The sequence below is a fragment of the Etheostoma cragini genome, chromosome 3, assembly GCF_013103735.1.
Source record: "Etheostoma cragini isolate CJK2018 chromosome 3, CSU_Ecrag_1.0, whole genome shotgun sequence".
NCBI classification, from domain to species: domain Eukaryota; kingdom Metazoa; phylum Chordata; class Actinopteri; order Perciformes; family Percidae; genus Etheostoma; species Etheostoma cragini.
In genome coordinates, this window is record NC_048409.1 from 15,141,929 (window position 1) to 15,158,293 (window position 16,365).

The following is a 16,365-nucleotide window of genomic DNA, read 5'->3' on the forward strand; positions in this document are numbered from 1 at the left end:
GCAGTGCTTACAAGTGTGCTTTTACAAGTACTTCTTCCTGTCCCTGTGCTTCCATTGGGCTGATAAAAACGTACGTCAGCCAGCTCCAACCGCCACAAGAAAGACAGTTTCAGTCCACACTTACGCAACCCCTTGTCTTCCATTCCTTATTCACTTTGTGCATCCCACTAACAACTTGTCCCCTAAGGTCTGTTCCATATTGAGCAACACGATTTCATGTTCAACCTCTGTCCACCACAGAGGGATATAATTTCCCTGCTGTATACATTCCTCATTCAAGACTTACTGCACCTGTCAGTCATATTGACTTTCCTAGTGAAGAGGGAATGATACAGCTATATGGTTGCTCTTAAGTGTGCATGATTACATGACTTACTGTCATTATCGAGCACTCACTCTTTGTATATCATTCTGGAACTACAGGGCTCAGTGGTATTATTTGGGCAATGTGCTAAGTAGAAAAAAAGGACAAGGCCACTTGGCCTTTCATGTGCAAAACCTGCAGACACAAGGGACAATTATACTCAAATTAAGAGTTTTGATTGGAATTCAGGAATAGTAGTATGATTGATTATAGTATTAACAGTCAGAAATAATACATTCACCAAACCAAAGGCCTTTTTTGGCATAACTGTCCATGTTCAAAGAACAAATAACTCTGCTTATTGCTGTGACACTGTTAAAATGCAAAGCAGCCATCTTTACAGGAGTGACAAGAGAGGAACCTGGAAGTAGGGCTGGATGAAAGAGAGAAAATCAAATATCACAATATTCTTGTCCAAATACCTTGATGTCGCTATTGCAACGCATTCTATGGTTGACTATTGGTGCTTTGACAAAATGTTACTTACACAAAGATGTTTTTGATAAATATTCTCCAGAAATGATTTAATGACTAAGTGGGTAAAGGTAAATAATAACAACTAGAACAATTTAGTAAGTTAAGAAAATTACATCACTTTACTGTAATACAGCCTGTAAAACCAGGAAAAAGACACCATTTACCATTACGATATTATGATATGTCCAAAATCTAAGAAAAATATTTAGTCTCATATTGCAATATCAATACAACATCAATATATTGTCAAGCCCTATCTGGAAGCATCAACCATCTATAAGATAAACAATCTTATCTTATAGATGAACAGTGAGAGATTTTTTATCTCTCACTGTTCATCTATAAGATTTTTTAATTTATCTTCAACAGAATTCTTTTTTTGCTTCAACTACATTCAAGTTCAATGGCTGGAGAGCAGCATCTTTGAAAGAGGAATTTATAATATTAAATCAAATCAGATGAACAAAAACAACTAAAAAAATCCCCATGGGGTTAGTTAGAAGGCTATGAAAGCTATGTGGTCAGATTTGATTAAAAATGCAAATATGGGCATTGAGGGTCACTTTTCTTTCTTTGAGATGCCACCAGGAAAAAAGTGCACACATATTTCTTTAGCAATTGCCTCTGCTGGGGCAACTCAGTGAGCTCGCATGCCAGCTGGAAGCCCCTCCAGCATGCCTCTCCGGCACGTCCCAGGCCTACCCTGGGACCTCCTCTCAGTCAGCCGTGGTTGGGATACACTCAAAGGGACGGACATGAGAGGTTGGCATCCCTACCAGGAGCCAAACAACCTCAGCTGGCTCCTCTGAATGCAGAAGAGCAGAATCTTAACTCCAAATCCATCTGGACTGGCTTGGTCCTCACTGTGTCACGTATACCGAGTCCAGTCAGTATGTGGATTAACCTTATTTAGGTTGCTTGAATCCATAATCATATTCTTTTGGTTGCTACCCGAAGCTCAGGGCCATGGGTGATGGTCAAAATGAAAACTGATCTGTAAATATATATTCATGCATCGTAGCTGAACTCTGCCACCACAGTCCAAAACAGCACCTGAACGTATGCTGTTGCTTCATCTAACTGGCAGATGACGCACCTTTGAAAGGGAAAACCAGAACTCGACTCTGATGCTGTCTAAAATTCAGCAGCAAAACGCTCCATAGCACACAGGAAATCACAGTCTGTTAAGCAAAGAGTGGACATCATTTGCAAACAGAAATGTCATCCTAATGTCACAGAACTGGAACCTCTCAGACTTGATTTTTATGTCCCTTTGGTCACTGTGAAAAAAGACATAATGTCTCACCACAAAGTCATCAATACCACATGCTCCCGACACATTTTAGAAGACAGCAAGATAAAAAATGATCCCATTATAGCCTACACAAAAGATAACCTAAATTGGTATTCTGCGTGTTTGTAGTAAGTCATAAAAAGAAAAGACCACAATGCACTAATCAAATTGTAAAATGTTTTTAACATGAAGACTGAACAAATTATCATCATCATGTTTAAATAGTATGCAATCAAGGACGTGACATTTCCTTTTGCTTCTCTTGAGACCACATGACAAAATGTCACTTTGGCTTGTGTATAGTAGACAAAGCATCTAAGCCGTCGAATCAGTGAACATAGAGAATTTGATCAAGAGTCCTAAAGGGGATTGCGCTGTGGCGTTTCACATAAAGAACTACATCTGCATTAGTACAGTCTCCACATATGATGAGGCGGTTGGATTGTCCTGTTTCTTTCTAAGCAATCATAAAAATCATTTGATAGAATATAGATATATTAGGAGTGTTGAAAGACAGAAATTTCTGCACATTTAGCTCATTTATGTGCCACCTCAACAAACCTAGGACACGCTCGAGATTCTAGATTACCCTATGACTATACAAAATACACAATAATTAGGGGTATAGTGTTTAAAATGTGTGAGTGTGATAAGTGTCAAATACCTTCAAAATTCAAGTCCAATTTAAAAAATTAATAAAGTTTGATGTAAATCCTTACTTGGACATAACAGTTATTTTTATATCTGGAAATAGAGATTGCACTGACTAATAAATCAAGGATTGTATATTATCCCAGGCTGAGATGACAAATTAGGAAGGTTGGTTCGGGGATTTCCTTAGGAGTCAGATTGAATGGATCAGGTTGATTATAACTGTATTTTACGGCAGCAGAAGGAGGAGAACAAAGAGAATGGAATATAGAAAAAGGGAGATGAAGAATATTGAAAAGGTATTAAGAATACAAATGGCTTCGATTGGGATAGAGCCTTTGAAGGGACCCGAGGACACTTTACATGAGGGCAGAACAAGTAACCCTCAACAGATCAAACCAAATAACACTAAAAAAAATCAATGCGTTAGTGGTGGAAATGTCTGGAATAAAAGGATTTAATAGACACCATAGGCTTTGGTGAACAGGTGGGTTTTGAGGAGTTGTTTTGAATGTGTCTGTGTATGTGACATATGGGGGGGGTTCTGCTGGGGGAGAGTTCCAGCGGGTAGGGGCTGCCACACTGAAGGCTCTGTCCCTGAAAGCCTGCAGGCTGGCGTTGAGAGTGGTGAGCAGACCTGTGTCTCAGGACCAGAGCTTCCGGGGACGGAGCGTAGGGGGAAAAGAAGTCTGATTACGATGATGATTTTGAATGTGTGTTGTGGATCTTGACCGGGAGCTGGTGAACGTGGATGAGAGGGGGGTTTGAGCTGCCAGGGCTTGATGCAGGTGAGAACCCAGGCAGCTGAGTTGTGTACAAACTGGAGCCTGTCCAGGGCTTTGTTGGATACCAACAAACAGGACTCCATTGCTGTGATCCAGACGGGAGGAGATAAAAGGCATCGATGAGAATCTCTGAGTCCACAGAGTCTGAGAATGATGACGGGAGTCTTGAGATGTTTTTGAGATAGTAGACAGCAGATTTAGTTATTAAATTCAGTCAAAAAAAGATGTAATTCTCCAGTGAGTCCCTGGTTAACTAGATTTTATGTTTACATTCATCCACCATTATCTTGTTACTGCTATCCTTGTATCTTCCTTGTTAGTGAGTGTGTGTCAGCGTTTCGCAATCATAGTGCTGAAGTCAGCAGAGGACTCCGATTGGCACTTGGCACATGGTCCTAAGACTTGTGATCAGCTGTCTGGTTTTCGCCTGTCATTCAAATGGGAAATCACAGAGACGTTGGCTTGTTGTTAACAACTCTGGGGAAGTGAGTACGCTCTGTTGTGTGTCATACACTTTGCGTACAGATTTGATTGCAAGATATTGTCCTTTATCCATTCAGTAACATTAGCAAATATGCAAAATGTGAGATTTACCAGCAACATTTTATTTGACCTACAGAAAGAAATATTTGCGCTAAAGATTTAACATTGAAACCATCTTTAAAACTCAGTTTCCATATTAAAAATCATAAGCTGGGACACACTTTTGTCCACACGAGACACAAAGTCTTTTGCAAATAAAGGATTCTGTGAATAACGTTGCGTTGTTTTTCATTGTCCACGATTTAATCGATAATACTCCTCTTCTGAAAAACAAAGAAAATATTAAATTGCATCCTCCACTGTATGGATCTATAATTTGGATTTGGTTTTCATCATTTCAGCTCTTCATAATTGATCTACCTCGTTACTGGCTCGCACTCTATGGGTTCAGTCCAGGGGAAAGCTGGAGTTCATGCTCATCAATGCAGCTTCTTGATGGCTGCAATGTACAGTAATGACTATTTGTTTCAAGGTTACCCTGTTTCTCTGCAAAGCACGTATGATTTTTGTTTCTTCCAACTTATAACATAATAATTGGATGAAAAGGAACTATGTGCCAGAATCACATTAGCTCCTGTTTCTGATTTTGAACAAAGGCAAGGGCACATTTTTTTTTCTCTCTCTCTCTCTCTCTCTCTCTCTAAAACGTTTTGTTACTTCAATAGAAATCCAGGGCAGAACATTCGAGATTGATGGCCTTGTAAAACATGTTGAAGAACTATCTCGCTGTTTTGTCCATGTAGGACAGAGGACAGAGGGAGGCAAAGCAGAAGTAGTAGGAGGTAAAGGAGAATAGTTAAAGGGTGAAAAATGGAAGAAACTGTTTGAGTAAGCACGGGGAGACTATCACTTACATACTGGGAGGCAGAAAACAGATAAAAAGCAAGCACAATAATTATCTAGGTAATTGGGTAACCTTGTACAGCTTGAGCTATGCATTCAAAACTCCTAAAGAGAATGGATAGGCTACCTGCTTTGCCTCGTATCAGTGTCCCTCATGTCTAGTGATCTGGGGATCCTTTATAAACGTGGCGTACGTACAAGACAGGGCTGAAAATGTGTGTACGCCACTTCCCATGCAAAGGTTGTGATTTATAAAAAAAACAGACTTGACGGGCTTGATCTGCGGATCCCCAGAGCTGGGACGCAGCCGTTCCGCAGTCTGTGGATGTACACACATTGACTTTAATGGCAACCAAATCCCACCGATGACGTTCCAGAGCGGATCCACAGAAGTTCTGTGGAATTTGGGGGTAAATGTCCTTGTTATCAGTCCGAACTTTAATACTGTGACAAAACCTGTATGAAGAAAGGTGTGTTTACGTATTAGACTTTCGTCTCCAATTTGTATCTCTGGGTGGGGGATACCACTAGTTGATGCTGTGATTTTGGTAAAGTGTCTAAAATAACAAATTGTTGTAGACCTATACAAATGTGGTGACCCACGTCCGTAACGCTGCATGACACTGCAGGAGAACTAAACCAATGGAAGAATCTGAAGAGTAACGATGACTGGCTAAAATGCCGATTTAAATTCCCTAAAGCTGTGCTCTAGGATAAATGTACTGAATTGGGTTCAGTAGAGAGTTTCCAGAAGAAAATGACAGCTTAAACAAGTGTTTAATATAAATATTAGATCCAGTATAATCTTAATCACTAAGGCTTGTTTGAATTTAATATATAGTTCTGTTAAATCTTAAACAGGTCTGGTATATTGATGCCGTAATGCCTGCCATTTTGGACGGTATTATTAATATAGGGAGTCTGTAGATCAGGTTTTCCTACATTGTGCGTGAACAGGCCACAATTTTAATTCAATTTGCAGCAATTCCCGTGCGTCTGACAAGTTTTTAGCTTTTTCCCCGCCAGTCGTCATGATTCAGCATTACGAAAGGACCGCCAGCGTCATAAACATACTCATCCGCATTCATGAGGTGCTTTGTAGTATTGCTTTGTGAGTATTTATGGTTAAAAATGGGTGTGTACAGGGCAGGATAAGAGGCTGATTCATGTACACACACACTTGTGGCTAATCTGTGATTTATAAAGGGAACATTGCTCACAGATGTGCACTGTGTATAAATGAGATTTTATTTTTTGGTGGTCTATGCCATTTGGGGATTTTGGGCGTGCGTACACATTTAGTAAAGATCCTACGCACAGTTTTAATAATGGGACCCCTGGCCACAAAAGAAGATAAATCTACATAAATCTACATATACAGAGATTACTTCTGCAAATGTGTTGATTTTTAAAATGCCTCAGAAGTGCACATCTGGCCGGCCAAGTGGCCACTGGGCTGAAAGCAAACAAACGCTGACCGGACGAGCAGCGCTGGTGTTCGATGTCTTTATGACTTTTTTTATGTTAAAAAAACAAAAAAACAACGTAGACCGGACTGTTATGAACTACCTAAAACACAACATTGTAAAAGGGACAGTTACATTACACAGGAAAGCTAAAACACACTTGTTTTATTCTACAATCTCTCATGATAACCAACATCAAGGCACTCTAGCTGACACACACCGTACAGGGTGCAGCCATAGAATAATTATTATAATAATTAAATCCCCGCTTAAGTCAATGCATGTTGATATAACATTTCCTAGCCAAATGAAGCAATATTAGTATTTCTGGTTTAATTTCCCCAGGATATTGTGATCGTATGTCTAGTATGTATTTATATAATGTATTTATAAATGTAGTTTTGGAAATCCGTCATTCTTTGGTGAATGTATAGGTGTTAGATGGATGAATATAAATTATAAAGACATAGAGGAAGAGAAATGAGAGATGTTGGGAGAAATTAAGCAGGAGCAGCATGGGAGAGATTAAAAGCAAAGGGGCAGGGCGGCTTCTAAATGAAAAAAAAAAAACACAGTAAAGATTTTATTAGATGCTCATGTTTTCAGTAATGGAGTATTTCAATAATGTCACACAGTGCCAGTGTGTTGGTTTGAGATATCCCGTTTTGTGATTTGAAGTTGAATGTAGGTGCATCCATCCATCCGTGTCCACATTGTGTTTTTGTTTTTTTTGCAAATGTGTCTAGCAGGAAAGACAGGGTGTGTTTGCTGCAGGGACTTTGCTTTTGCTGTCAACCCTTTGCCCTCCTCTACTCTGTTCTGCCTTTACTGGAGGAATAATTGGCACATTAAATTATTTATAACAGCCAGGGCACATTATCATAAAAATTCATTCAACGTTTTGCTTAGATCAACAGTCAGAACCCAGGGATCCGGATGTGACTTCATGATATTGAGTGAGTGTGTGTGTGTGTGTGTGTGTGTGTGTGTGTCTGTATGCATTTTGAGTGCCCAAGGGCTGATTGATGGACAGTATTTACAAACAAAGCGTCTTCCCGTCAGTCAACATAACTGAATGCAGGCAGCGTGAAAATGTCAGGGTCATGCACAGACACAGATGTGCACGTGAGTATAAATAAGCACAGTGGGCCTGCAAATGTCAGCCGCACTCAGACTGGGAACACTCACTTGTGAAAAAACACACACACACACACACACACACACACACACACACAGAGATGACTCAGCAGGGTAATGCCCCTTGTCACTCTGCTGTTGTAACAAGTGCCTCCAACAAACCTGTCACTCTTTTCGCTTGAGACCAGAAAATAATGACATGCAAATAAAGTAGAGCTGCTGTTAACAAGTATCTTAGAATCCATTATACACTTGTCAACAGACGGCAAGGCCTTCTACTGACTACACCTCTGCTGTAAAGACACCACGGCAGCTCCATGTTTATGAATGTGAGTTACATGCTGTATACAAGTATACAATCAATAGTTCAGAGACAGTACCTACCTACACAGTGTAGCCTAATATTTGGTGTGATGGGTCTAACTGTAAAAGAAAACATGCAAATGCTGTTCTATTTCATCTATTGCTTTGCAGTTAGATCGTGAAAAGCGTACTTAAGTTGTGCTTTGGGGAAAATAGGAGGAATAAACCGGGGAAATGACAGCAATCTAGACAGTAGTTACTAGTCTTTGATTGCAGTGGTGTTTAAAGCAAAGAAACGAGAGATGATGAAAAGGGGGGCGGGGGACATCAACAGGAACAAACAATCTTTTTCTAAAGCAGATGAAACTCGAAAAATATGTAGAGACGGAAAGATTACCATAGCTATTCAGTATTCAGGACGATGCATGTGCTGTGACAGATTGATCCCTGTCACAGCACAGGGGGAGAATGCCTTGCTTCCCACTTCAAACTGGTCACTGTGAAATGTCATTGGGCTCTCAGTTGAGGTTAAAAATAGTCACAGTAGAATTGTGGGTGCAATTTGTATTAATGGGTATTAACACAAGAGTTCAAAGAGAGAAAAGACAACTTAGTAAATGTCAGTAATATTTCAGTAATTGTAAGTCTGTTGAAGTAATTGGGTTGAAGTGAAATGAAATCGAGAAATACATTAAGAAAGGGAGCTGAAGAATAATGTAACATGTGTCGACTAGCATTACAAATGTAAAAAATGTGGAAACATGCCCAGCAAAAAGTGTGCAAGTGATGTGATTAGTAAGGTAGAGTCCCTGTAAAGATTATAATCGTACATGTGGAAGTATAAATGTAAAAGCACCAGCTAAAGGTGGGGACACCTTTAGCTGGTGCGTTGAGGCATACATAAGCCGGCTAAGGTAAAAACTGTACATCAACAATACGAAAATTGTTTAAAAAAAAATGTATACAACCTTAATGGCATTTATATATTACTTTAGTGGATGTATTGAATTATAGGCATGTTTTGTCTAGCTCATCATATTCATAAGAAGGTATCAAACAGTATGCTCTGTGTTGTTTTAAGGGGTTATTCTTACCAATACCCAGAGTTTTTATTTTATTGAATTCCTATAGCTGTCCTAAGAACAGATGGAATTTCCATCTGCAGCCTGCAGTCACAGAATAGAAGTTTTTACAGTTCACTTGTGTCCATGCATATTTCAAAGAGTATTACAAAAAAGTACAAAAAAGTGTTTCAGCATCTTGGTCAGGATAATCAGGTTAAAGTTTAAATACTTTCACTGCAGCAGCAAGGTGTACAGCCTGAGCAGTGTGCTATGCCCAAAGCAGCAGCGCCTAAAGGATTGGTGTGATTGGTGTGATCGCTAATTGCTCGCGCTTAAGCAGAGCTTTTCCTAGTAATCATGTTTTAACATCCTTTTTAAAAATAAATAAATGGGGGAAAAGGGGATTATTTTTCAGTTGTCAGCTTATGTCATAATTTTAACACATTAACCAGGCAATTGTTATGCTTTTCAGTATTTTTCTGCATGTGTACATAAAGCCAGATGACATGGTGGGTGCTGATCTGTGCAATCCAAACAGTGAGATAGTTTATCTGTTTGTGTATTTAAGTCTTGCAGTCTTTTAGCTGTGTGTGGGCACATGTCCATGTGTACGTGTGTGCCTGTGGGTGTGAGGATAAACCGAGGAGTGACAAAACCTAACTGGCTCTGTTTGTGTGGTGTGTCTGTGTGTGTGTGTGTGTGTGTGTGTGTGTGTGTGTGTGTGTGTGTATTTGTGTGTGTGTGCGAGCGAGCGAGCGAACGCAGCAGAATCCTACAAACCATCAGTAGCTCTGTGTCTCTTTGAATCTGAATCATGGAGGAAAGGAATCCATTAAGCTGTTTAACTCTGCCTGGGTGTGTGTGTGTGTGTGTGTGTGTGTGTGTGTGTGTGTGTGTGTGTGTGTGCGTGTGTGTGCGTGTGTGTCCGTGGTTGAACCCCTTAACTGAATAAATCATCCACTATGATTTTGGTGTCAGTTGGGCTTGCGGAACCATTTCTGCTTCACCCAGCAGTCCTTGTCTTTAAAAGAAAAACAAAAAAAATACTTGTACAACACACAAATCTGCCAGCCACAGTTAATTATTGATTGGTTGGAAATGTTGCATCAATCCTCACTCATCTGTATAACTGTGGACGTACAAAACACAAACAGATGCTGGACAGTGAGCAAATGAAGTGCCATATGCACATTTTATAAATCTAATTGAAGTTGCTGCGATCCATTTTTGTACATCTTGCAACAGTGTAAGGGCGTGAATAAGAATACCATCCCTCGAGGGGACGGCCCAGGTTTATTTTCCTTTATTAACAAACACTCCTATATCCCTCTATGGTTGTTCTGTAACTATTGCTTTTGAATATATGCTGGGTGAAATTATAAAAAAACATCTGTAAAAAAAAAAGAAGGAAAAATGCATGTAGTTCTCATTAAATCGTTCAATATTGTTCAGAACATGTAATCCCTCAAGTTTAACAAGGCAGATGGTAGTGTTATAACATCCCACCCACCAGCTCACTTCTCAATACGCAGCTGCCTTTTAGCAAAGCCTCGGGGTAATAGAAGTGTCCTGGTTTGATTCCTAATAAGAACAGAGCACTTCCAGGCAGGGGGACACAGCAAGGTATTTTCCACCAGAGTTGCGTCTCTTGACTCGACTGGGTAAACCCCGCCCACACAGCCAGCGATTTCATTTCGACCTGCAGCTCGGTCTGGAAACCTGCACGTTTAATTCTCCTGCTTCAGTTCACAATTTAACTGGAACCAATCACAAACTGACTTGTCTACCTGGCGCTATTAACACAGTGAAGATAGAGAAGCTACCAAGCAGCTTGTTGTTTACATTTAACATAGCGGCCACCAAACGCCACCGGACCACAGCAACCCGTTGATGCCACTGTCGCTTCTACGTCACCCAGTTGTTGGTCTGATTGGCGTACAAAGTCATTTGAACTATGCCCGTTGGTCAACTCTCTTGCAGAGAAAATATAGAGCAGTCTCCCCAGACCAATGCTCAATCCCAAATGTATTGAGCTTGGCTTGGTCTGGTGATAGCCAAACTACCTCTTAACAATAAGATGAATTTAAGATAATGTAACTAAAAGATAAATATAACACATTTTCATTTGGAGGCGACGCTGATGGTTGATAAAGATCATCTGGGTAGTGTGAGAGGAGTTCACCGATTCAGTCTCACCCACTACCCTGGTTGGATTAGATTGATCCGTGCTGCTATTTGATATTTATGACATGGCATCTGATCAAGTCCAGTGTTTACAGGTTTATGCCAAGAGTAGACTACGAGCCAATGTGAGCAAGGTGAAGAAGTGAGGTGCATACCGATGAATTCACTACATATGTTAAAGATTAACTGTTTAACCAAGAACATTTTAGTGAGTTCTTTCTTGGCCCATGCCACATCCATCCACCAAGTTCCATAGTAATTGAGCCAGTAGTTTTTCCTTAACCCTGCTGCTGACAACACCCAAACAAACCCAACCAAAAACATTACTTTCTTGCTGGAGGTAATCATGCATCCTTAGACATGACAAGGGATTATTCCACAGCAGTTCCCTTGAATAAAGTCACCCACTTATTTCCCTTTGCGTATTTTTCTGTGCCCACAGAAGGATGTAACGGTCATATTTTCTCAAATGTAGCCAAGGCATTATGAAATACAATAAAATAAATAAACAGGACAAAGAGCTCTTTAAAACAAAGCCAATATACAGCAAATCCCAACAGTGGAAACTGTCAAACACTGGCTAAGAATATAGCAAATTATTCTGGCGCTTGTTCATTAGGACAAAAAAATACCCTACACATCCCCATCTGGAAGATTCACACTTTTTTTAGGGGTTGGCAATGAGATCCCATAATTTGTGATTATTTTATACACTCTAAGAAATAAATCCTTAAAATAACTGAAAAAGTACAGGCAGCTCATTACTCGGGCTTTCTACCGTAATAAAAAAACTGAATTTTTCAGTTAAATAACTGTATATGGTAAAAAAAAACATAACACCGTCTGTTATATTGTAAATGAACAGAAATATACCTGTGAATCACGTACAAGGGACCATTTCTGTTCAAATTTACAGTCATACAACTGTTAATTTACAGATATTTCTTAGTGTATTAAAGGAATTGCACCAGCATCAAAGTCGTACCATTATTTGCTGAATAAAACATTCAAATTTACTTAAAAAAAAGAAAGAATGATTTACACCTCAAACACCTTCTTAGTTACTAACAACTGTACAGATATCGGAAGTTATATAGTCGTATGTCACAGGAAAGTTGCTCCCTCGGTCTCCATGACAATGTAATGAGAGTTGGTCACGACTTTCACACATGTATTGAGTCAGATGATTTAGTTCTAATGGACACCTTCACACACCTCACTTTGCATCGTGACAATCACAGCTCATGTTTTCAGAAACGGCAACAATTCAAGCAATAAGTTACTTGTTAAAATGGAAAACTTTTTCAGATGGCAGATATCGGATACGAGGCCCACGTGTGCTTTGTGGGTTTCACTGAAGGACAGATTTCCCTAAAGTTTCCACCCTGAAAAACTATGATTTGGTTTGACTCACTGCAAAGATGAGAGGAGAGCCAAACAGCCACGGTACCATTTTGCTCAAACACAGTTAGGCGACCTCCCAGTCGGTAGTATTTTGAAGCTTAATAAGGTGAACGGAGGCACTGTTTTCTACGACTACATTTGTTTGTTTTTTCCTTTCAGAACCCCTTTTGACATTGCTAGGTAAACGTTAGTCCAGTTATGATCTCAAATCGTGCTGTTGCCCTCTGGCAAGACATCAGGGCATTTAAAGTGTGTTGGTTCGATTCCTACTAAGAACCCAGTCCTGGGGATCCTTTCACACTAGACTTCACAGCCCAGCACACAAGGTGACACACGGAAACCTACAGAGCTATCTGCTAAGATATACTTCCTGCTGATGGTTCAATGCCATCGATAAGCTTGGCACTGAGACTGGGCTAGCCAATACCCTGCTGCCCACTGGCTCACACACACACACACACACACACACACACAAGCCTCCCAGCAGTTCTATTTGACTCTGACTAGATTGCATAGCCTGTCTGTCTCTGTGCAGAGTTGGAATTGAGGAGAGATAGGCACAGGCCAAAAGACTTACAGTACATAGGGGAAATGTGAATGAAGCAGAAGGGAAATATGATTTAGATAAAATGTAGGAATGACATATGGGTGTTTGACAATTCCACTGGTTACATTGAAGACCCCTAGGGAAAGCAAAATTACATTAGAGAGAAAAAGAGAGAAAAGAGAAAAACTAAGATTAGCATAGAAAAAGCATTGCTCTTGTGTACCTGGGTGGTGGATTTCCCCCAGGAAAGCATACTGCCAAGGAAAAACTAAAGTTATGGTATTTACCTCTGGAAAGACCGAGATAGAAGTTGACAATGGTAAGAATCAGGAAGGGGTTTAATCAGGGAACGATGATTTCTGCAGCTGTAGGGGATGGATCTGTGTGAGTGTTTGTCAGATCACAGGCTTATGAATTCTAACTCTGTGGGGAAATAAGAACGATGAAGTGGCTGTTGTGCCACAGGCGGCACCGCATGGAAGTATATGATGATGGTGCATGTGTCACCGCAGCAGCTTTCATATAATAGCACACAACAGAATACAGGGAAGCAATACAAGCAGATGTAATCATTAGTCATTCTGGGAAAGGACATTTGTGTTATGTGATCACATGGTGCTTGTTTGATTGGTACAGTGTGGCGGTAAATGGACAGAGATAGTTGGACGGAGCAGGGTTGTGTTGGCAGGTATTTTGGCTTTTTTGGTGCCAGTTGTTCTGGGAGAGCAGCTCCACGGTGCAATGTCATTGAGAGTGTTGTTGCAAGATACTGTGACAGAGAAGCAGTATGGCCATTATGTTGCCAGCCAACTTATTTAACTGTCACACAATTACATCTTTAAAAGAGTAACTTTACATGCCTTGGAAATCCTGTCTTTGCTGACCTCCAGTGGTTTAACTTCTGACCTTGCTGCTGTGTAAGCACAGCTGGACTCCAGGGTCCCTGTGACATCAGTGTTGGGTGTGGCCAGAGGTGAAACAGGACTAAACCCTTCAAACCAAGAGGGCAGTAACTCGCTGCTTTTCAGTCTGCTGCAAAGTTACTCTTAAAAATGTTATTGATTTATTTTTATTTTTTTAGTTTAGTTATTTGATTGAACCATATTTTTATGTACATACATATATATTATCCTCTTTAATTGAAACGTGTCTGCCCAGATGCATTTGTATCAGTGATCATGCGTTAATGTGTCCATATCTCACTTTAGGTAACTTGTGTTACCATCCTTTGTCCTTTTTTATGGCTAATTAAAAACTTGTATTTTAAACATGCTTTATTTTATGGGATGGTAATTTCCATCTAATTTCCTAAAACATTTTCTGTAAAGAACTATTTAATTTGGGACAAATTAACTAGAAAAAAGGATTTACTAAAAAGAAATGTATTAAAATCATCAAGCTACTTGTTAAATTGTATGCTTGCCTATCAAAAAATTTCAAATTTTTGCATAATCAGCTGATAAATAATGACTAGAGTACAAGGTAATGGTAGCCATTAATGTGAATTAATTAGTATTAACCAAGTGTATAAAATTAATGTCTTTAATACAAAATTATGTTTCCCAAAATCTTCTTGAAGACAACTAGAAAATGTTCTAAAACGTACACACTGATGACACAAGTTAAACAACGGCCTGGCACTAATACTGTTTATTGTTTCTTTGCTTTGGCAGGATGATTCCGTCCAGCAGCAATGACTTCCTGGTTCGGGACCTCGCGGCTGGACGCAACTACGACCTTTGTGTTCTGGCCGTGTTTGATGATGTCATCACATCACTGACTGCAACACGTCCTTTGGGCTGTCTGTCTTTCACCACAGACACGGAGTTCAGCCAGTGCCAAGCATTGCACAGCCACTTCCTGGGTGGCACTATGATCATCATCATTGGAGGGATTATTGTTGCTTCTGTGCTGGTTTTTATTATCATCTTAATGATACGATACAAGGTTTACAGCCACCAAGGGACAGGCAATGGAAAGGCAGCCATTGCAGCGACTGCACCAAGACCGCAGAGCAACGGACAAGGAGGAGGACAGGTTCAAGTCCTCCCTCGCTCTGCCTCAAAAATGCCTGACAGTCAGGACGACCAAGCACTAGCGCCGTCCAGGGCCATGTCGCCTAGCAACACCCTGAAAGACACTGTGGCATTGGTCGAGGAGGCGAGCAGTGGACGGAGCACAATGACGAGGACTGACTCCTTGGCCAATGAGGAGTTGCTCTCGCCCACCAAGGCCCGCTTCTCCTCCAGGGTGGCTATAGAGATGAAAAGCAGGCCGCCATCTGTCGCCAAAGAGCCCACCTCCCCCAAGGAACTGGCAGGTAGTAAAGAGAAAGATAGGGAAATAGACATAGAGGAGGCAAGCAACAGAGCAAAGATGAATCATTTCAGAGAGGTGGAACGAAGTTGATGGAGAATGAGAAATAGAGAATGTGCGATCAAGAGTGTAAAATTGAGTAAGATAATAATGAAGAGTGGAACCGTGAGAAACTGAATGAGTGTGAATGTTAGAATGAATGTCAGAGATGCCCTCCACATGCACTGGGAAGAGAGTAAGAGAGACAGAGGGGGGATCACGAGTTCTGTTGGTAGAGGTGAAGTAGCATCTGAAGTCAAAAGTTAACTCCCTTCTCTGCGGCTGCTGACAAATCAGATCAAAATGCCACTCGCTCTGCACATTGCAACTTTTTTTGTATTATTTATTGTTTTGGTAAAGGAAATCTTGTGTTAACCTCCCTATAGTGTAGGAAAATTAAACAATTAGCTCAAATCCTCAAATTTTTTTCCTGCTCTTGCCAATAAACATGCTTCAATTACAGGCAATGGTAAATACACAATAGGAAGGTAATTCCAAGTCTTCAAAACCATTTGTTTAGGAAACTACTAAGTTTGCTAAAGTGAGTTGAACCCGAGCGGCAACTTAAAGGCTGGAAAGAGAAGCTAACGCGGTGGTGCCTTATACCTGCATTTTTTAGCAGGGGCCAAATCCACTAGCTCCAAAAAGATTACATAGATGTCTGTGCGGAATGACTAATTCTCACTTTTTATTACCACAATGAACATTTTCATAGCGAGGATATGGTCTCAATCGCTAGTTTCAAGTGTTCTTCCATACAGCATGATAAAATAGAGATAAGAGCAGGCGATGCTTTAGGGCGTGGCTACACGTTGACCTGTCAGTCATGACAGAGGCTTAGTAAGGCGTGTCCATGACACTCATTAAAATAGCCGTGAACATGTTTTTGGTTGTTGTCCATGTGTTTGTCTTGGAATTTTTTAAATATTTGGCTGCCTAAAATGTGTT

General features: G+C 40.3%; 1 protein-coding gene across 2 annotated transcripts in view; it reads left to right on the top strand.

Moving 5' to 3' along the window:
• The window catches only part of zgc:172282 (leucine-rich repeat and fibronectin type III domain-containing protein 1-like protein), a 158,878-nt gene that overhangs the window by 120,774 nt on the left and 21,739 nt on the right, over positions 1 to 16,365 (top strand). For both annotated transcript variants that reach the window (XM_034865793.1, XM_034865799.1), the window contains exon 9: positions 14,736 to 15,382. In XM_034865793.1, coding sequence (XP_034721684.1) covers positions 14,736 to 15,382 — 647 coding nt within the window. The remainder of the gene's footprint in view (positions 1 to 14,735; positions 15,383 to 16,365) is intronic.